The sequence below is a fragment of the Chaetura pelagica genome, unplaced genomic scaffold, assembly GCF_000747805.2.
Source record: "Chaetura pelagica isolate M959 unplaced genomic scaffold, ChaPel_1.0 scaffold184, whole genome shotgun sequence".
Taxonomy (NCBI): Eukaryota; Metazoa; Chordata; class Aves; order Apodiformes; family Apodidae; genus Chaetura; species Chaetura pelagica.
Genome location: NW_009953184.1, coordinates 694,606 through 716,727, shown reverse-complemented (window position 1 = coordinate 716,727; position 22,122 = coordinate 694,606). Strand labels below are relative to the sequence as shown.

At 42.9% G+C, this 22,122-nt stretch overlaps 1 protein-coding gene across 1 annotated transcript in view; it reads right to left on the bottom strand.

Annotated features, from left to right (window-relative positions):
* Window positions 1-21,641, bottom strand: part of CRHR2 (corticotropin releasing hormone receptor 2) — a 102,529-nt gene extending 80,888 nt beyond the window's left edge. Inside the window, exons 1-2 of the mRNA XM_009997328.1 lie at window positions 21,524-21,641; window positions 21,269-21,388 (exon numbers count right to left, since the gene is read on the bottom strand). Coding sequence (XP_009995630.1) covers window positions 21,269-21,388; window positions 21,524-21,641 — 238 coding nt within the window. The remainder of the gene's footprint in view (window positions 1-21,268; window positions 21,389-21,523) is intronic.
* Between the last annotated feature and the right edge of the window lie 481 nt (window positions 21,642-22,122).

Below are 22,122 nucleotides of genomic sequence, written 5' to 3'. Positions count from 1 at the left end.
TTACAGTTATCTAATGTGAAGCCCAAAGGAATTCTAGAGTAATGAAATATCAATGGAATTACACCTACTTGCAGGAAGGACATGATATGGCAGGGCCACCAGAACACAAAGCAAGTCATAGCTACAGCCGTTAATAGCACCCAAATCTGGACTCCATGGTTTTAGCAGGATTAGTGACAAATTCATACTCACAAAAATAACATTTTGAGTCCTCCAAATTAGATTCTTTCTTCTGAAGTGGCATCTGGAGGTTTTGTAAAACAGTAACTTCATTACAGTAGCAGAAGCCTCAGTCAGAGACCCAGGCCCTCAATGTGCTGTAGATGTACTCATGTGAAATTGGAAACAATACCTTTCTGAGAGTTTATGAGCTAAGGTTGTGAAGAAACAGAGCAAGAAGAAGAAACTGGAGGTAAGGGGCAAGATCCAAGCCACAGAGTGAGAAGACTGCAAAGAGCATGGTGAGAAAAACCCAACAGCCACAGATCACAGCTAGTATCATGGTTGTTCCAGGACAGAGCTGGCATTAGTCCCCATCCAACCCACACAGTATGGAACAAACCTGCATTCCCAAAGAAGGGATGATCACTGTGAGCACACCAAGGGAAGGATGGCTTTTACAGAGGTGCTTCTGACACTCCTGTAACAGCCAGACTCAACCTGTCCATAACAAGAAAGCAGATTGGGGAGCTCACAGCTGAACATTTCACCTGCTGCCACCTGCAGAGAGAGATTTGCTGTGTAACACTGCCCAAACAAAATGCTAGTAAGACAAAGCTTTACTGTCACACAGTGACAACATCCTGGAGTAGTTACCATTAATGATTTTTTTTAAAGGAAATCATTACCAACATTTTCCTTTTCTTCTCAGCTATCTGATCTTCATCAGATCACAGGATCACAGAATGGTGTCAAGTAAAATGAGATCATTAAATGCATTCCCCTTTGACTCTTCTCCCCTTGAAATAGTGTCTAAATTGCTTATATAGACAGAAGACTCTTTTTGTAAATACACATGAAGTACTTAGGACAAATGTCTTTTCTTTTCCTGCCCAGAAGGATTTATCTCTGGATCAATCAGTAGATGTTCTAATGAGAGCACGGTTTGAATTAAAATTTATTCTTATTTTTGAAACATGAAGAAGATGCAACATATATAATGTTAACAGCTGCTTCTGGTCATCATCTGTGACATTCAGTAAATCACTAGAGTTGTTGCACGATTGTACACCCAGAACACAATAGGAAGAAACATTTCACTTCAGAGAATTACTCAAGACTGAGCTGAGCCCAAGAGAAGAGTATAGCTCATTATCTCTGCTTAAACAGATTTACAATGCAGTACACATTTACCCATTACTTCAAGTGCCTCTGTTACCCTAGTAGTTAAAATCATTTATTCAAACTATTTACAGGATGCTTCAGACTGCAGAGAATGCTACTTGATCCTGTGACCACAGCCAGCTTACAAATCCTCCTTTAAATCTTCCTGCCTTCTCCCTTTTGACCACTTACTTTCTACTTATGCATTTTTCCATTCTGAAATCACTGTTTTTCATGATCAGTCAAAATAGCTGATCCCACAGCTTAGACACTGAGATACACATACATTTGTAGAAGGATTTTGTGAGCCACACAGCAGCACTAACACATCCTCAACTGTTGCACCGTGTCCTGGGCTGCATCAACAGAAGCATGGCCAGCAGGTCAAGTAAGGTGATTCTCCCCCTCTACTCTGATCTTATGAGAGCCCATCAGGAGTATTGTGTCCAGTTCTGGAGCCCCCAACAGAAGGAGGATATGGAGCTCCTGGAGAGAGTCCAGAGGAGGCCACAAAGATGATCAAAGGGCTGGAGCAGCTCTGCTCTGGAGACAGGCTGGGAGAGTTGGGGTGTTCAGCCTGGAGAAGAGAAGGCTCCAAGGAGACCTTAGAGCACCTTCCAGTGCCTGAAGGGGCTCCAGGAAAGCTGGGGAGGGACTTGGGACAAGGGCTTGTCGTGAGAGCACAAGGGGTAATGGATTAAAACTGGAAGAGGGGAGATTTAGGTGAGACATTAGGAAGAAATTCTTTAAGAGTGAGGGGGGTGAGAGCCTGGCCCAGGGTGCCCAGGGAAGCTGTGGCTGCCCCATCCCTGGCAGTGTTGAAGGGCAGGTTGGATGGGGCTTGGAGCAGCCTGGGCTGGTGGGAGGTGTCCCTGCCCATGCAGGGGTGTGGGGACTGGATGATCTACAAGGTCCCTTCCAACTCAAACCATTCAATGATTCTATGAAACATCTGGATTAACAGAAGTAAGCAGTTCCTGCAGCTGCAGGTCACTGCTAGTTCCTTTAACAAAACTCAAGAGTGTCTGTACCAAAGCCTTGCTTAGTTAAAGGAAAAAAATAGAAATGCTGAAGAGCAAGAGCTTCACCACCTGCCCTTTCCAATATCCTGTGAAACAGCAGTGTAAAAAGACAACTTCCCCTGTGATAAACTGTGAGGGAAATGGATTCACAAATGCTGCTGGAAGAGTGAGAAATGAATTCCCTTGAGGTGTGCAGAAGAGAGAGTTGTTAGTGAGCAAAAGCCTGGAGGTGTCATGGTGGAGTTCCTTGACTGACAGCATCAGAGGCAACTCTGAGAGCCTCACCTTTGGAGCTAGGTTAAAGGAGGTAGAAACATGCATTCATCTTTAACAGCCCTGTGGAATTTTAAGGACCATGTTACATAGAACATGATATTAGAAACTCCAGAAAGGCCTAAAAATATTTCTGGGGAATTAAAATAATTATTGCAGATCAGCAAGGTTGTTTCAACAAAAGATCAGTTTTGAAAACCTTTGAAGTAAGACAATGAACCTGGAACTTCAGGTAAAAATAACGAGTCAACTTAGTCTGGTGTCTATTTTAGGAAGGTGTATGTGCTGCAGGCAGAGAGAATTTCTCCATATGACTTCACTAAGCTGTTAAAAGTTAAAAATGTCTTTCAGTCAGCACACTGAATCCTCAGTGTTTTGAGACCAAAAAAGTTGGTGTATTTAGCTGTAGACCATGTGTTGAACTTAAAACATTTACATCTAGGATAAAATACAGCCAGAGATCACCAAAGCCCCTATGTGGGAATCATGACTGTAGGTGCAATTAGAGAGAAGTGATGGGAACAGAACCAAGCTGAATTGGGCAGTGAGACCACATTAGCACACCCAGGCATAGACATCTCTGCCTTTTAGTCCTACCTGGGCTACAGCATCAGAACCTGACGTGCTGTGGCAGCACATCAATATTATTAGTAATATGTCAAACTACACTAGGTACATCTGTAATAGTCAACTTAAATCACACCTCTGACTTCAGAGTAAATCTATCCCTTTGCTTGGATCTTCAGAGAAATAACTGATCTTTCATATTCCAGGTAGGACATGCCACTAAAAATTCTGTCCACTTGGGTAGACTGCCTATAAGTTCCCATCTTCAAATTCCATTTGAATGCCTCAGTTTATCTTTCTGGAAGCACTTCCCTAGGACAACAGCCTGTGCCCTGCAGCATTCAGTCCCCATGACTGCATTTCCAAGCTCTAAGAATTTTTGTGGAAAAAAAGAAAAAAGTCAGAATTAATCTTTCCTGTATTTATTTCATACCCATACCCTCCTGTGGTGAGATGACCTTGACTGGCTGCCAGGTGCCCAGCAGACCACTGATTCTGCCTCTCCTCATCAGGACAAGGGGAGAAAATCAGAGAAAGGACTCGTGGGTCAAGTAAAAGACAGTTTAATTTAAAAAGAGCTGAAACTGGCTCTGTCCAACAACATGGGGATAGCCCCTGGCCTTTTTTTCCACATCCCAGATCCACTCCTGCAGCCTCTCTGCTATCAAAACCTTGCCATGTAAACCCAGTACACCTCTGTCCTCTCTCACACCTTCTGACCTTCTAGAGCCTCCTAGTTGTTGCCTGGGGTAGCACAAACATTCCAGAGCTTGCCTAAAGCCTGCCAGAAGAAGAAGGTCCCTAGGAAAATGGAGATAGCTTCTACTATCAATAGTCATTAATAATCTGGTCCATCCAGGAAGAAGCAACCAAGAACATATTGCAACAAACCAACAACACCATGACAACAAACGACAGCATCACAACAAACAGCAGTCTCTTGCCCCACCTTGCAAGAAAATGAAATTGGTTCTGCTAAAACTGCAAAGCATCATTTACAGTTGCATGCATTCATCAGGCTCAACTCAGCACTCAGCACATTGCTAATAATGTAGCTGAAACCTACTTATTAAAAAACATCTTTGTGGATATATTAGCACTACCAAAAGAACACAGAAATGTCTTCAGAGCTTTTCTCCTACCAATAATCTGACTCTTAATTAAGTCTTTTATGCAAAGATTCTCTTCCTGCCAGACCCCTGTAGTCAAAGGCAGGTTTGTGTGAATTGTTGCTATATAGCACTAATCCTTCATCACAAAATTATATGTATTATGTACAGCAAAATTGCATAATCTATGTAATTAGCTCATCTCAGTCACTGCTGGCAATGGAAATAGCTATGAAGCTGAACAGAGGGGAGAGTTAGTAACATCCATTCACAAACAAGGATCGCAGCTGTAAAAAATGAGTGGCTCTAGCTGCCTGCCTTGTCCCAGAGTACAGAAAGGTGAGATGACCATTAACTAGAGGCATCTGTTTATAACAAATACCTGCTGCATGACACAGCAGACCAGAAGCTGACTTGTAACAGGTTTATGTCTGTGAGCTTGGGTGTGAGATGAAGAGTTAGAGACAGTGTCCTCAGGTTCTGTATTAGGCCAGACCCACTGATGCATCGAAGCCCCACAACACACAGTAAAAAACTAATCACAGAATCGCAGAATCCCAGGTTGGAAGGGACCTCAGGGATCATCTGGTCCAACTTTTCTAGGCAGGAACACAGTTCAGATGTGATGGCCCAGCTGAGTCTCAAACGTGTCCAGTGTTGGGGAAAGATTAACAAGGAGAAGAGTTTTATTAGTAATATGTCAAACTACACTAGGTACATCTGTAATAGTCAACTTAAATCACACCTCTGACTTCAGAGTAAATCTATCCCTTTGCTTGGATCTTCAGAGAAATAACTGATCTTTCATATTCCAGGTAGGACATGCCACTAAAAATTCTGTCCACTTGGGTAGACTGCCTATAAGTTCCCATCTTCAAATTCCATTTGAATGCCTCAGTTTATCTTTCTGGAAGCACTTCCCTAGGACAACAGCCTGTGCCCTGCAGCATTCAGTCCCCATGACTGCATTTCCAAGCTCTAAGAATTTTTGTGGAAAAAAAGAAAAAAGTCAGAATTAATCTTTCCTGTATTTATTTCATACCCATACCCTCCTGTGGTGAGATGACCTTGACTGGCTGCCAGGTGCCCAGCAGACCACTGATTCTGCCTCTCCTCATCAGGACAAGGGGAGAAAATCAGAGAAAGGACTCGTGGGTCAAGTAAAAGACAGTTTAATTTAAAAAGAGCTGAAACTGGCTCTGTCCAACAACATGGGGATAGCCCCTGGCCTTTTTTTCCACATCCCAGATCCACTCCTGCAGCCTCTCTGCTATCAAAACCTTGCCATGTAAACCCAGTACACCTCTGTCCTCTCTCACACTTTCTGACCTTCTAGAGCCTCCTAGTTGTTGCCTGGGGTAGCACAAACATTCCAGAGTTTGCCTAAAGCCTGCCAGAAGAAGAAGGTCCCTAGGAAAATGGAGATAGCTTCTACTATCAATAGTCATTAATAATCTGGTCCATCCAGGAAGAAGCAACCAAGAACATATTGCAACAAACCAACAACACCATGACAACAAACGACAGCATCACAACAAACAGCAGTCTCTTGCCCCACCTTGCAAGAAAATGAAATTGGTTCTGCTAAAACTGCAAAGCATCATTTACAGTTGCATGCATTCATCAGGCTCAACTCAGCACTCAGCACATTGCTAATAATGTAGCTGAAACCTACTTATTAAAAAACATCTTTGTGGATATATTAGCACTACCAAAAGAACACAGAAATGTCTTCAGAGCTTTTCTCCTACCAATAATCTGACTCTTAATTAAGTCTTTTATGCAAAGATTCTCTTCCTGCCAGACCCCTGTAGTCAAAGGCAGGTTTGTGTGAATTGTTGCTATATAGCACTAATCCTTCATCACAAAATTATATGTATTATGTACAGCAAAATTGCATAATCTATGTAATTAGCTCATCTCAGTCACTGCTGGCAATGGAAATAGCTATGAAGCTGAACAGAGGGGAGAGTTAGTAACATCCATTCACAGACAAGGATTGCAGCTGTAAAAAATGAGTGGCTCTAGCTGCCTGCCTTGTCCCAGAGTACAGAAAGGTGAGATGACCATTAACTAGAGGCATCTGTTTATAACAAATACCTGCTGCATGACACAGCAGACCAGAAGCTGACTTGTAACAGGTTTATGTCTGTGAGCTTGGGTGTGAGATGAAGAGTTAGAGACAGTGTCCTCAGGTTCTGTATTAGGCCAGACCCACTGATGCATCGAAGCCCCACAACACACAGTAAAAAACTAATCACAGAATCGCAGAATCCCAGGTTGGAAGGGACCTCAGGGATCATCTGGTCCAACTTTTCTAGGCAGGAACACAGTTCAGATGTGATGGCCCAGCTGAGTCTCAAACGTGTCCAGTGTTGGGGAAAGATTAACAAGGAGAAGAGTTGTCAGTACCTTCTATTTCTCATATTCTCCACTTAACAATTTTCTTACAGCTTTTTCAAACTGAGGCATTCTCTTTCAAATACAGATTGAGATACATAAAAGAAGCCTGTGCAGAATGCCATGTTAGGAGGGCTATATTCCAGGGCAATTATTTTAATTAATGTAAATTGTCCTTCCCTATTCCTGGTTTTCTCTTCTTTCCCCCAACCCACCCCTTGTCCTGACAATAGAATCATAGAATCACAGAACGGTTTGTGTTGGAAGAGACCTTAGAGATAACCTAATTCCAACCCAACCTGCACAGACAGAGACACCTCCCACTAGAGAAGGTGCCCTTTCGAGTTTCTCCTACTGCTTACTCACTTCTGAAGTATAATTCCTGATCTGCACTTTCTTTATCCTAGAGTTAAACTACTGGTTTCACCACCACCTCATCTCTTGTTGGTTGCCCAACCTGTCACACAGCAGCACTGCTCACAGCCAGGGGAGCTGTAGAGGCATTGATGAGGCTGGTACCAACCAGAAAATGAGCCTCTTGGGAATCAATGCCCCATTCCTTTGGTTTTAGCCCAAAGAGGCAATGCAGAGCCTGATGAAAGGCTGTTTTCTCCTAACATGCTTTCTCACGTCGTCACCTGAGAGTTTGAATTCCTCTTCTTCCTTTGTGCTACAGTGATGCATGATGGATTTGAAGTGTATTTTCAGAAAAAAAAAAACAAAAAAAAACCAACAACATTTGAAAAACTAACCCCAAGTTTATGGAAAATGAAGACAATTTCCATGAACAGAGCAGAAGAGCTCTATAATTTATCTTCACTGGATCAAAGAATAAGGCAAAACACACTGGATGGGTTATCTGACAACAGAATTTGTATTACACTAGCAAATGTAGCCTAGGAAAAAATTCTGCATTGCAGAGAAGGACACCAAATAGCTAAATAAAGGTGATTTTGATAACTAATCATCTCCTTTGGCACACAGAAAAACTGCAGGTGCTCCAGAGCAGCAGACCTGCACCAATACAATAAGGGATGAAAATAAAGAGATACAGATGAAATGTGAAAATGGTTGGTTAAACAGGTAAATATACTGCTAACTGAGGGGTCACTTACACAGAGTGATCCAAGCTTGTGGCTATTTTTGCAACTCTGAAGAAGTCAATTAAAGTAACTTTAGTCTTCCCAAAGCACACTATGGGATGCTTCCCATTAGCTCCCAGTCCTGTGTTGAGAACAGATGATTTTATTGCTCAAAGTGAGTCCTGGAAGCAACGATATGAAGGTACTGAAATCCAACTTGCCTGCCTAGCACTTAGCATGTCTGAAAGTCTTTGTATGAAAACATATAAATTACTTCAAGACACAGGTTCTGTCTTCAAAACTCTCCTGCTCAGCCCCAAAGAAATTAATGACACTGAGGAACAGAGGTGACATGTTACCAGGGAACTTCATGAACTCTAAACCAAATATATAGAGACCTGGAAGGCTGCAGAGCTCCTGATTTATTGGAGTTACTTTACAAAGGGCAAGACTGAAGGATGGGAGACTGAAGGTCTTGCCTGAGGGCAGTTGCAGGGTATGAAATAGGTCTCATTTACTGTCTGTTCTGACAGTTACAAGCTGCATGTGGTGTTAAACCACCCTACTCCTATTCCTTCCAAACTGGCACAGCCACAGGGGCTGTCTCCTGACAGCAGCAGAGTACCAGAAGAACCCCACATGTCCCAGACAGGTATCAATGCAAGCCATGGTCAGGCAAGTCTTTGCATTCTTGCTGAAAGCTGCTCTTCCAAGGCAACATAGTCAGAATCAGAGTGTTTCTGATGTGAGGTTGTAGCCTTGCCAACCACCTGCCCAGCAATTCAGGTAACAAGAAAGCTAGAGGAGAGACAGCAAGAAAAGATCAGGAAATAAACTAGTTTATGAACATCTCTTCCCAGAGGAGCACGTAAAGAGACAGAGCACTTAGGCCAAATATGCTAAAAATCAAGCTGCACATCACCTTTTAATTTACAAGACAGCTAGGTTGGCTCCAGCATTTTCTTCTGCTGAGCTTTAATTTGCTCAGAGACTGGTGGCACTGCTGTCAATAATTGTGTCTGTTACTCTCTGCTGCCTGCCTTGGATGCAGCACAGCATGTATCACACCCTCTACAGCCAGTATTTAACCAACAATTCCTTTCTCTCACCTGCTGTTCTTTGGGATGGCAATTCACATTTTTGCCTGTTGTCTCACAGCTGGCAGCCACCTTGCACAGCTCCCCAGCTCTTCCCCACAAATGCTTTCTCTGTGTCTCCCAGTGTTTGTCCTGTCCCTCTGGCAGGGCTCAAGCACTGCATTCTTGGCCAGCTCTAACATCTGAGCCATTCCTCACCTGTGTCCTGTTCTGCCATCTTCTCCTCTAACCTCACACCACTTTGCCCTTAGCTGCCTAGGAGCTGCCTGTAGCTTCTCACCTCTGCACAACTTGCCACACTGTGCTGACAACCCTTATTCATGCAAAACAGCATTTCTACATTTTAAGTCCCTTATCCCATTCACTGAAGTCTTCTGCAGGAGTTCCACCCTCATGCATTCCTACAGTGACTCTCAACTAATTTTCTTCTCCAGGCATAAGGTTTCTGTCTGTCTGCTCACTTCCACCTCAACCAGTAACTTCCCTTTCCATTCCCAGTCTCCTGGTTGATGCTCCACTCTTCTTTTAATCTTTTTTTTCTTCATATTTCAAACTCTTCCTGCAACCTTTCTCTAATTTCTTCCCTTTTGCAGAAGAGAAACAAATTAGTATTAGAAACCAGTCAGACCCAGTGAGATGAAAAACCTCTTCATTCCAAGAAGAGATCTACATATTCCCCAGATGGCCTCAGAAAGTGGCATCTTCCTGGTGTGGTGGGACTCCTGCATCAGGCATTTAGCTCACTGCTTGGACACAAGCCCTAGGCTTGTCAGAGTGACATCTGAACCAAGCCACTGGTGCTCTTTTCTGAGAGTTCAACAGAAGGACTACTCCTCTTACCCCGAGGTGGAAGAGGCTGTGGCTACCAAAGTCAGAGTTCCAGCTTCCAGCAAACAGTATGCACCACTCAGGACCTGGGCATTTGACACTTTGAACACTTCTTAACTACATCTCCAGCTATTTTTACCTGGGCTTTCTACCTTCAGTATCTGCTTTTCTGAATGAGCCATCAATGAGTCATCAACATTTCAGGATTAAATCAAAGCAATTAGCCCTGCCTTTGCCAGCTGATTTTCATTAAGGTAACATTGCAGCCAGACAAAGGTCAGGGCCTTGTGAGTCTCACTTGATTCCAGTAAAAGCAGGCAAAGGATGAACTAAAACAAATAAAAAGGTGTTGAAAAATCACACATTACACATCCAGAGGTATATAAAATCCAAACAAAACCTGAAATTACTCTCACTCTGCTGCTCAACATGGAATATAAATTCTTCTTGTTCTGCTTATAGCTCAAGTGTCCTGGAAACTAAAACCCAGCACCCCTAAGTGCCAAAGGTGTCCATGAAGAAAAAGGTTGATGATAGAGACCACTGAAGGATCCATTTGAAATCTGTAGGGATATCACAAAACCACAGAAATGCTGGTTAGAAAGAGCAACAGATTTAACCTAGTCCAACCTGCAGTATGTCATCCTGCCACCCCCTGTTTATTTGCAGCAAACAAAGCCAGGACGTCCTCAGCTCAGCACTCAAAATCACTAGTAAGGCTTCATTTCCAGAATGAACCAGTAAAACCTGAGTAAAGTTTGTAAAGCTGCTCCTGAAGGTCAGGATTTGTACACATAACTGACCAACCGTGGTAAAGTCAACTTCTTTCCCTGAGATTTCAGAAGGTGAATTTTTGCTCAGGCTTGCCAGGAGCTGAGCACACACACAGTCCATTTCCATCTGGTCCCAGAGCATCACTGGCTCCTTCATGTGTCTCCCCTACACACTGTACTTTCTGTGCCTACTCAGGTTACTGGGAGGAATGGGAAACCAGGACTAGGGTTTTGATAGGGAGCCCAGAAGGGGTGATGCACTGCAGGCAGACAGCAGGCAGGCAGCTACCTAACCAGTCGAAGAAGTGGTGGAAAAATAACACCACCAGTTCCCTCAGGGCCCTGTAATTGGAAGGAGCGTGATCAGATGTTCCACCTCTGTCCCTGTGCTTCTGTCATCACAGGAACTCAGTGACAGATCTGCAGCTCAGACCCAACAGAGAATCAGTAAAATAGGAATCTCTAAGAAGTACATACATAATGTTACAAGCTGGAACACATTATTGTGACAGCTGTGCTCTTGTGACACACTCACCTCTCCAGTTCAGCTCACAGACCCTTCTATTCCCCTCAGCATTCACTGAAGAAATAACACAAAAGGCTTGTGTGAGCTGCTAAAAAATTGCTATTAATATTGCTGCCAGAATTTATTTTACAGGAGAAATGTGCTGTGAATACAGGAGGAATGAAGGGTTTAAGAACAGATTAGGATGAAAAAGGCCAGCCCAAGAATGATCAATCCCTGTCCTTTTTGAGAATTAGACTTCAAAACAGAAGGCAGATCCAAAGATTATTTTGTTCTGTCACTTCTCAACCAAACCAAACTAAATCCATTCTTATTTTAGAGCTGCAAAGAAGGCTTCCTTAGTCACAGGCAGCTTTGGAGAAATGCTGCCAGCTGACAGGTGGAAATGGTAATTTTTAGAGAGGACTAACAAGAGGGAGGCATTTATTAAACACTGGCTCAGTAATGGGGCAAGTGGTTGAGTTTTATGTGAAGTGAGAAATTCAGAAGACCAGATTCAATGGTCAAAATGAACAAAATATGGACCTATAGGAACATGGTTTTCTTCAGTAAAAGTGTTGACAATAAAGAATGAATGGAGTTCACTCTACAGAGGTCTTGTGCTCTGCTGGCAGCATTACCTGGCTCCCACACGGTCCTGTGCCACTGAGAGGCCAGTTGCATGAGAGTGCAAATCCTTACAACTTCTCACCCAGATGTCACCATCTGCTTCTTGAGGCAAAGAGCTCTCAGAACAGGAACATGAGCCCTTGAATAAAAAGGCTTCCCATGGCAAGGGTTTCTCTCTCACTCTCTCTCTCTCTCTCCCTCCAGAGATCCTGGGAAAGAATAAACTTCTACAAGGCAGGAACCTGCTAGGTCTTTCTCCATGGAACCCTAACTCTGGGAGGTCTCTCTGAAGTGCCCCTGCTTTTCATCAACCCCATCATCCCCTGCCTTTTACTCTATTGACTTAGAAAGATAAGGTGTCCCCAGCTTATGATACCTAGAAATCCATTTCCAGCACCTAAACACCTGCTGTCCAGGCAGAGCTGAAAGCATTTGGTTGCTCAAGTCTCTTAAGATAAACACAGAAACAAGAAACTTTGATAACACTCTCTGCCTCCAAACTCTGAATTAGCTGCTGTAGTTGAAAAGCAGCAATCAATGTGGCAAGCCTGAAGATTCTGAAATAGGTAATGACTGCTCATCACGTACTTTGAAACACACAGATGCTGATGTTTCATGTATTACTGGCACCATTCATCAATAATTTAGTTAAATTAAAATTCTAAACAGTGAGAAAAAGAATCACTAGGAGTTTGCATCTAATTTTAGCTTAAAAGGTGATGATGCAATAACAAAGTAATTTCCTATTTTCTCTGTCTCATTTCTAGAAAACATTTTCTGTTTTTTTAAATCTCCCTTTGCTCCCTGGTTGACTCAGGAAATTAAGGAACTGAATGAATCCTTGTGTCATTGTACGGTCAGTGCTCTCCAACAACCAGGGGTTTGGGAGTCTCAACCACACTGGGAATGGTTCTTTATTCTTCTGTTTTCCCAGGGAACGCTCCTCTTGAGATCTAGGGACAGATTTTTGGGATTTTGTTCCTTTTTTTAACACTAAATTCCTGTTCTTATCAGCTACTTCAGTGGATTCCTTCTCTCTGCACAAGTCTCACATGGAGCAGCATCTGGCCCCTCTGTTATTCCCAGCACTGCAGAGAAAGAAGCCAGCACAAAGCAATCCCAGTTTTACTGATTTTATGAACTTGTCCCAAGAGCTACACACTCCAGGAATAACATCTGAGAGGAATGAAACTGCACTGAAAAAGGAAAAAATCTACTAAAAATCCCACTTCCCTCCAATTTCTATGGAAAACTGTATTTCTCATCACCTTCCCTGATACAGATCTCAAGTCACAAGCAATGGTGGGGTCCAAAACTGAGTAAGAGTTTCCCTTTCACAGGACAGCAGACTGTGAGCAAAGTCTTCAGAGTCAGAGAACTTTACAGGGACCAGGACACAGCTTGAAGTACCACTCTTCCAAGCCACATAAGTTGCAAAGATTCAGCTTTACACAAACAGGAAAGCTATTTCCATGCTACTGAATGACACAGAGGAAAATACAAAGAACCTAAATCCAGTCAGTGGGTTTACTGATCTATAAGCAATGGGTAAGTTCAGCAGCCACAGCTGAGGAAGGTGTTGTGCCACTGTTAATATATCTGCTTGTTATTCGTGTTAAGCAGGAGCACCCAGAGCATCTGTCAGGTACCTGAAGGTCCACAGGAGAATCTATCAGCCCCTGCCAGGGGACAGCCCTCAGGCAGGAGAGGTCAGGCTGATGCAGTAAGAAGCAGAACAGCAATGAACACGGAGTAGCACCCAAATGCAGGTTCTTGTTGACTGCTTAAGCTTCCTTGAAGGACATGCTTCCCCTCCGAATGGTTACATTATGGTCTACATGGCTCCACATCTTCTAACATATCATTGTGACTAAAGCTTAACACTTCCCTTCCTTTAACCTTTCAGGGCAGCTCTGGTGAAACCACCACCAACCAAGTACCTTCAGCCAGGGACCTGCTCTCAAGGAAGTGCTCCCACAAGGAAAAGAAGGGCAGGATTCCTTCCAGAACACCTTCCACCTCCTCCTCTGTTGTGTCCTTGCTCCCAGTTCACTTCAGTGAGTCTCTTTTACCACCCAGCAGGATGCACCGTCAGTTATTAGAGCAGGACCAGTCCAGGACCACCATTCACATTAGTTTTCTGTCACCCCATCCATCACTTCCAGCCCCAAGTGACTCAGAGCAGATGCCCGTGGACAGTCACTTTACCTGCACTTTAAGTGACACCCTGTGGCTGAGAGGAGGAATTACGAGTGACCATTCATTCAGTGACACTCTCCCTAAGGTTTTGTGACAAGGAACAGCAAGGCTGAATCCCAAGGGGCACTGACAGGCTCAGGTGTTCAGCCACTGCAGAGCACAGCCCGGTTCCACCTTGCCCAGCAGGGCTGCAGACCTCACCCTCCCACAGCTTTGCTGGACAGAAACTGGGTCACAAGGCACAATAAAACAAGAAACCCCACACCCACAGCAGTCCCCTCACTAGGTGTAGCTATCGTTTATACCCTGTGAGATGAGGGTGGCCTTCTTTGCCTCCCTCTGCAATGCATTTCATTGCTTTCCCTTCCCTATATGCTCCTGAGATTCCCTCTTCCTCTTCTCCCCTGGCCCCAAGAAGCACATGATTTTCCAAGTATCATTTAAGTCCTAACTGGTGGGAAGGGATTGAACCTCAGTCCATCTGCTTGCCAGCTGGTATTTGCTGTCACCTCAGACAACATCTCACTGTCTCTCTGATGCAAGTGACAGAGGGTGGACGGTGCAGTTGCCTTAGAGAAAGTGTCACAGAAGCTGCCAAAACCAGTACAGGCAACCCTGTGTTTGCTGACCCTCCTGGAGGCCACAAGGTTCAGAGCCCCATCATCACTCTCTCCCTGCAACAAGCCACTTTCCCCAGCAATCCTGAGGAATGACACCTCTGCTGCAAGGTCAGGGTCACCACCCTGAAGGGCAAAGCAAGGGCCTGGGCCTCCTGCTACGACTGTTGGCTCTGACTGACTTCAGCAGAGCATCAGATGGACTTGGTGCAATGATTCCTGGCTCAAAAATCAAGCCTAAATTTAAGGAGAATCCCAGTCAGACACAACAGGATCATAGGAAAGCCACCTCATCACTTACTAGTGAAGAACAAAAACACTAATCGATTAATTAGCTGAAGAAAAGATCTCTGAACATTTTATAAAGTAACATTAACAAACTTCTTATTTCATTACATGCAATTCACTTCTACTCTGTGCTGAGTGAAGAGATCACATTTCACAGGATGGTAGCAGAGGGAGCAAGAAAGATGGGTTGCTTTCACTCTTTTAAAATAGTGCTTTCAACACTCTCCTCCTGCAAAATCAGAGGGATCTTTTACTACAAATGATGCTTCACAATGGAAAGACCAAAAAGAAAACTCAACCAAACAGGAAAAAAAAACCTACACCAAAAAAAAACCTTGAGAGGAAAAAAAAAAAAGGAAACTATCTCCCATTTGTGAACCCACTTCTGGATCTGTGGAAGAATTCAACCTAAACTAGCAAAATAAAATGAACAAAGATGGTTGAAATCTTAATCTGGAAAAAGTGCTCTTGGAGTCAAACTGCTCTAATCAGCTGCAGATTTGCTCTCCTCAGAGAGCAGCTTTATGAGCTTAAAAATTATGTTTTATTCCCTCCCCCAGAATTCCACTTCCAGCCTTCTTTCTCCTGTCGTGTTTGTTTGGTTTTTCATCTGTCTCCTTCCTTTGGCTTTCCTGTATTCTTGACTCCCTAGCTGACAAATACTGTGTTCATCACTCCAGGACGGCTAAAACTTGGCTTCTGCAAGACTGCAGACTCTTTTTTTCCCCCCAACCTTTTTGTAGTGAATCCATAATAAAAAAAATAATTCTACAAAACATCTTTTCTTACCCCTGGTTTCCTTCTATAATTAAACAGTCATGGGCAATAAAAGCCTTCTGGACATCTAACAAGGTTACAGAACAGGGATGAGGTGGGGGTAGTCTTAGGGCTTTGAAGTACTTTTCTGAGTCTGAAAACACACATGCATTGCCTAGCAAAAAGAGAAAGCTGTTTATTTGATCTTTGAAACTCTTCTTTCAGAAATGTGTTTTAAATGTATGAAGAGCCCTTCAGTCCAAATGGCAGTGCACTAGAACTGCTCAGCATCTGCTGCCTCTCAGGCTGGGATGCTTCCTCTCACCTTGTCCTTCTCCTCAGCCCACACCTCAGCTGCATCTCCTCACTGCATCCAGCTGCTCCTCCACTTATGATTACAAAGGTGTGTTGGTGAACATTTTATTTCTCTCTCCCTAATAAAGATGAAAGACCACCAGAGCATAATGGGTCTCTGTCTTTTAGGAAGGGACTTAACTTTCTACAACATACCCTTTAGAAATCAAACCAGAATAGCCTCTGAGGAAAAAGGTAAGACGTGTGAATGGGGTGCACAGAAGTGCTTAAGTCACTAAAATACAAAAGATAAAACACAAGTGAAAATGTTAATAGAAATCTAGGCTGGCCACTTATAAAAGTGCACATTTCTGTACTTATCAGGCAGGTCTTACCTATATAATAAGACACTGTGACCAATGATTTTCAAGCAAGGCTCAGGTTTTACATGCAAGCTGAATCCACCAATTCAGAAGAATTTTGAACAATAATTCAGCAGAAAGAAAAGCAGCAGAGGTTAGATCTTAATAAAAGAATGGCTGTTTAACCTACCAAAGTTAGGTCTTTTCCTCTTCTAAAAATTAAATCACCGCTTTAATCCCTTTCAAAAGAGGGGGAACGTAAAACAGAACAGCTATTAATTCACTTCTTCACCCTTCCTTCAGCCCACAAAAGATTATTGCCTCAGTTCAATATGAGACAATGAAGAGCTGCAGGATTTTTTCTTTCAGTGTGAGGCAAGTCCTTGTGCCAATGCCTACTTCTCCCAAGTCCATCCGTGTGAACAATGAGCCAGTTGCTAAGTCATCGACCCTTGCCAAGTCATTCTCAACAAGGGAGCTGGTTGTAGGGCCACCAAGGTATCCTAGAATCATAGATTCATAGAATATCTCAAGCTGGAAGGAACCCATAAGGTCTCCATCACTGCAAAGTTAGCAGTGTGTATATTTTCAGAATCACAGCCCCTGGAGAAGGTGAGGATGCTTTTTGCAATACCCAAAACACTCATCTGAAGAAACTACCTCAGTCAAAGAGCTTTCCTATACTGAGAGAGAGAGAGAGGGGAGGATCTGCAGAAAGGGAGGTAGAGCTGTAGAGACCTTTCACTCCTGCTGATCACAAAAGCAGCCTGACTTCCTAATGTGTCCTCCAGGTGTGGGTTCAGTTCAGCTCAACAGACAACCAGGGATAAATTCAGCTGCCTAAACATGGGCATCGTATCATTTGTCTTAGGAGTATGTTGTCTGGAAGATAAAACACAAACCTAAACAAGACCTGGGCCCTCTGAGACAGAAACTAGATACAAGGCAAATTAACCCTGGATACATCAAATGCCTCTAGAACTTCGGCATGGGCTGCTGAACTGATCTGTACATTTAGCTTGAGTGAGTAACCCTCTAATCCTCTGTAAAAATTAGAGCTCCACTAACTTGGATTATAGCCTAGACATTTAAATGAGCTCTTGATACGGACATGTAAATACCTAGATATCTAGAACATCTGCAACCTAGAGGCCTTCCAATGTTTCCACCTCCTGCCTGCAACCAGCACAGACTGAGCTGAGGAGGCCCTGAGGGTCAGGACTCACCACAGAACACCCCTCCCCTGCACTGGCTGTCACAGACAAGCTCAGATCACACAGCTAAGGCTACAAGAGTCAACACTTACTGTCCCTCAAGCTCTAATGCTGGATTTTTCCACTGCACAGGGCAATTTGTAGGAAAAGGAAAGAGCTAAAGTAGACATACTTTAGGCTGTAACAGGCTGTAAGTACTTGCCTGTACAAGCAGTTTTTGCAATCAGCCAAGAGAGTCTCATTACTGCCCATCTGCTGAATTAATCAAGCTTCAGGTTATCCTAACAAGTGAATTGATCTGTTTCCTAAAACAAGAATAAAAGCTTCATGTTGTCAAAGCATAAACACATCTAGAGGGCAGCAACGATATTGTCATCTCTCCCTAAATATAGATCCTGAGCAGAAACAAGTGCACAGCCACTCAAGGCACCCACATAGACATTTTTCCTCTTTTAAATGTTTTTCCTTTGAGAATATCAATACATTAGATTCTCTGCAAAACTGCTAAGTTTAAAATGGATGGTATGATTTTCAGGCCCTTGGTCAAAGAACATTTTGCCTATGGTCACAAATCATAATACAGAATAATCAGATCTTGATCTTTCAGCACAACTTTATTTCCCAAATAAAGAGGAAGAAAAAAAAAAAAAATCATCAAAACAACAAAGTTCAGAGATGAAAAATCCCCACAGACTGACAGACTTTGTTTTACAAAGCTGAAACCTATCTGAGTCACTCAGCCATTCCCAAGGGACACACAGAAACACAGACACAGGCACAAAACCGCCACGGGAAATTTTTTGCTGTTAGAATGGAAATATTTTATGCACAGTTTGTTCTATAGTGGCAAACAAGGGGAGGGTTTTTTTATGCACCACTTTGGGTTTTTTTGCCTCACCTACTCACTTATTAAATTTTGCTGGCGTTTTGTAGGGTTTGGTTCCCCATCCAAGAACTCAGGGATTCTGAGTTAGACAGAATGAACATCAAAGCATGAGAGCTGACAAGGTACCAAGCCAGGGTAGGTCCATCCAAAGCCTCTGATGAGCTTATCTGTGGAGCAACCTATAGCCACAGAAACAGCCCCAAAAGCACCACTACTTGGGCAGCCTGGTTTGCCATGGATCAGCACCGTGTTTGACTGGTGTCAGTTTTTCATACAGTTTGGGCATTTCTTACTCTGGATTTTCTAGTGTCTATGATACAAAAGCTTTTCTTTACAGGGACAGCTACTGGGTTCATTCCCTCCAGCCAACGAGCTACTTCTATGAAACTGGTAGGAACTGGGAACCTTTGAGAGCTTCATTTCTAAAAACAAAATAAAAAAAAATTATCACTGAGATTGATTGAACACTTTTATACTCATCAGAATGAAAAATACACTAACAGTGGCACAAAAACCAAACTAAAGGTACACTGTAATTCCTAAAAGGTATCAGCTCTCAAACACAGGATGCATGACAGTATAATAACTAGCTTAGTTACAACCTAAGACTAGATAAGCCCTCAGTAGAAGAAAGACATTGCAAAGTGCTTTCTAAACTTGTCTGATTTTGCTCTCAAAAACGATTCAGTACAATATCACACCCCATCATTTCTCCCTTTGCTTCATCAAAACAGAAGAGAAAGGACAAGACCATCCTACATGTCCTACGCAGATATCTTATGTTGATCCAAGCCATCTCCTGATTAAACCCTCCATTTGCAGTTGGATTATTCACCTCTGAAATTTGCAAGATCCAATTCTTGTTTTTTATCAGTTGTCTGTGTTTGTTTTAGCATCTGCACGAGGTGCACAGTCTAACTTTTAAGCATGTTGGGTCTCATTACAAATGACCCAGACTCTAGTCAGCCCACAAACTAACTTGGTGGAATAAAGCAAGTCAAAGAAGTCAGACAGTGTCAGTATTTGGCCTTCCCAAACTCTGGTCATGTTCTACATGTACTAACTGCCACGTCTTTTAAATCTGTGTTCAACTCTTAACCCCCTGTCCTACTGCTTTTCCAAGCCTTAAGCACCATTGCCCAAGAAGCTACTGACTTGACAACTTCAACTTAAATCTCGGTCTAGTCCTTCCCTTTCTTTTCTGCACCACAACTTGGAGGAGCTACACATGTGGAAGCTCAATTGAAAGCCACCTGAAGTGGTTTCAGTGTATTTTATTTCCCTATTCCAAGCCACATAAGCCACCACACCTGGGCGTGCTGCCAACCAGTCCTGCAGACACACATTTTCTCAATGTGACCACTCACGTTTCATGTTGAAAGGAGAAAAATGTCCACGTCCCCACACTATGACAAAAGAATATTCCAGCATTTCAGTAACAGGATTTCCTCATTTCTTTTCCTTCATGTAACTGACATGTCATTGTTTTAAGGACGATGAATTTAAGAAAATATATTAGCACTGTCATAATACAAGCATTAGCCACCATTGAGAAGAGCAGGGGAAGAACATTAAATCAGGTCATTGATGAAGAAGTGAAAGCATGAACAGCATTTATCAAAATAAAATGAGGCAATCAAGTGTGACTTGTTTTTTTTTTATGCACAATTCTCTCCAGTGTGTTAATGATATAAGTAAGGAATTGCCCATAATGTGGTGTGTTTTTTTCCATCCATCTTCCATCTTTTTTTTTGGAGAAGCAAAAATGAGGCAGTGGGAATCCTGACATACTTCACCAAAAATAGAAACAGGGTAAAAAACCCAAACAAACCATACTTTTGGAAGTCCTTTTTCTATGGCTGTTCTGTTGGGGTCCATTCTGATACATTTGCTCTTGTCTGAGCTGCCTTAATTCTCAGGAATTTTCTTCTGATGAAGGAGGACAGAAACTGGTCCCTAAGAAGAAATCTGGAAGAGGGCTGTTTTGCATAGCAAATACACAGAACTTTGGTTTAGTTAACTGACCCTTCACACCTATAGCTGAGAAAAGAATACATTTGCTTTCAACAAGTTATAAAATAAGGTATGAGATGACAGGGTCATTCCTTTATGGGATTTACTGAGAATGCCAGCCCTACAAAATTAATACTGCCTGAAAATTAAGATTACGAACACCTGAGCAACAGTTCACAGTCAAAAGCACAGTGAGTAGTCTGGAAAAAAAATGACAATCAAGTAGGTGCCTGCATTTTGGAGCTAATATATCAAAATCTCTTAATGAAAGGCCCAAACAGTATTGACAGATAAGGAAAAGGAAATGAGTGCTTGGGTCCACCAGCCTGAATAATACATTTTTAGTGAGTCATCATGATTGTTTACCCCTAAGACTAAAGCATCGGTTCCAAGAGATTTCTAAGGAGCCCCCATACTCTCTGCTTTGAATATTATTTGCTTCATATTATCCCCTGCTGTTTCCCTTGCAGTAATGATGCTGCCACCCCAGCCCCAGAAGACAACTGCTGGTGAAGTTACTAAACAGATTCCAGACTTCAGGCTTCTGTTTGTTAGATACAACTTCCAGCCCAGTTTGTCCCTCTCTTCATACAGACAGATCTCAAAAAGGAGAGTCATTTAAAAATACAGGTTTTAGGCATTAAGACTAAGAACTTCACAAGTCAAAGGATCTTTAATTATTCAGACAGCTGAAGCACTTCTATGAATACATGCATCTGTACACATGAACAAACACACAAAGCACTATACACCCTCCTTAGATTGCAGAGCATATTTTTGCCCAAATCTACCTAAATACACTTAAATAAAGAGGAATTGATGTCCAAAAGTCTGTGCTTTTGAGAAATCTGCATCATTCCAGGCAGGAGTTTTGAATAAACAGGCTGGAATGTAGAGGAAATATTCATTCCCAGGCAAACATATTTTTTTTTCCTTTAATTTTTTTTTTTAATGGAAAATATATTTTGGGTCTCCCCAGGCACCTTCTCCTCAGCAGATCTGTGGGAGAAGGAAAGGAGTTCGTACTTACTTGTGGTGTTGTATTTGATCCCATTGAAGAACTCCGGGCAGGGTCTCTCTACTAGTTCCCCCGCGGAGGTTCTGGGCCAGCAGGTCCCGATCTGATCAGTGGTGGCATTGCAGTATGGACCTTGTGCATTAAAAAAGGAGACAGAAAGGGGAGAAAAAAAAAAGAAGCAGTTGAGAAAGCACGAAAGCTGCACACTTTGCATCACAAAGCAAACTGAATCTTAGCACTTGTACAGCTTTTCCGAACGTTTCCTACCATTGAAGCCCAGGAAAGGGATAGAGGAACTCTCTAAAAAAGTCTCTTGTAAACGATCCAGGAGGCTGCAGTTGACATCAAATTCTTCTAAGATGAACTGAGAGATGGTGACATCCATTACTTCCCCCGGGACTGCTGGACTGGAGCAGGCTCCTTCCCCCTTTTCTGTTTGTTTGGGTTTGTTGGGGCTTTTTTTTCCCCCTCTTTCTTCCTTCCTGGAAACAAATGCACATCAAGCTGCAAACACCCTGCAATCTCGTGTGTGTGAGCTTCTCTTCCTCCCAGCCTGCTGACAACTTGGCTGAGAGTCTGCGTCTGGCTGTGCAGTTCAATCCTCCAAGCTCTTCTTCCCTTTAAAACAGCAGCTCAGGAACCAATGGGATCACACTGAGCCCAGAGGAAGGGGCTTGCGTCTCTCCTCCAGCTTCCCTGGTCTAGCAGCTCTCCAATGCTGCCTCTCGTTGCCAGACTGTTGTATTTCTCTCCCTCCCTCTTTTTTTTTCCTCTCTCTCTCCCTCACACACACACAGAAACAGTTTTATTGTTAGCTTCAGGGATGAGCACTTTTGCAAAAAATACTCGCTGCGAATTAAAGCCAG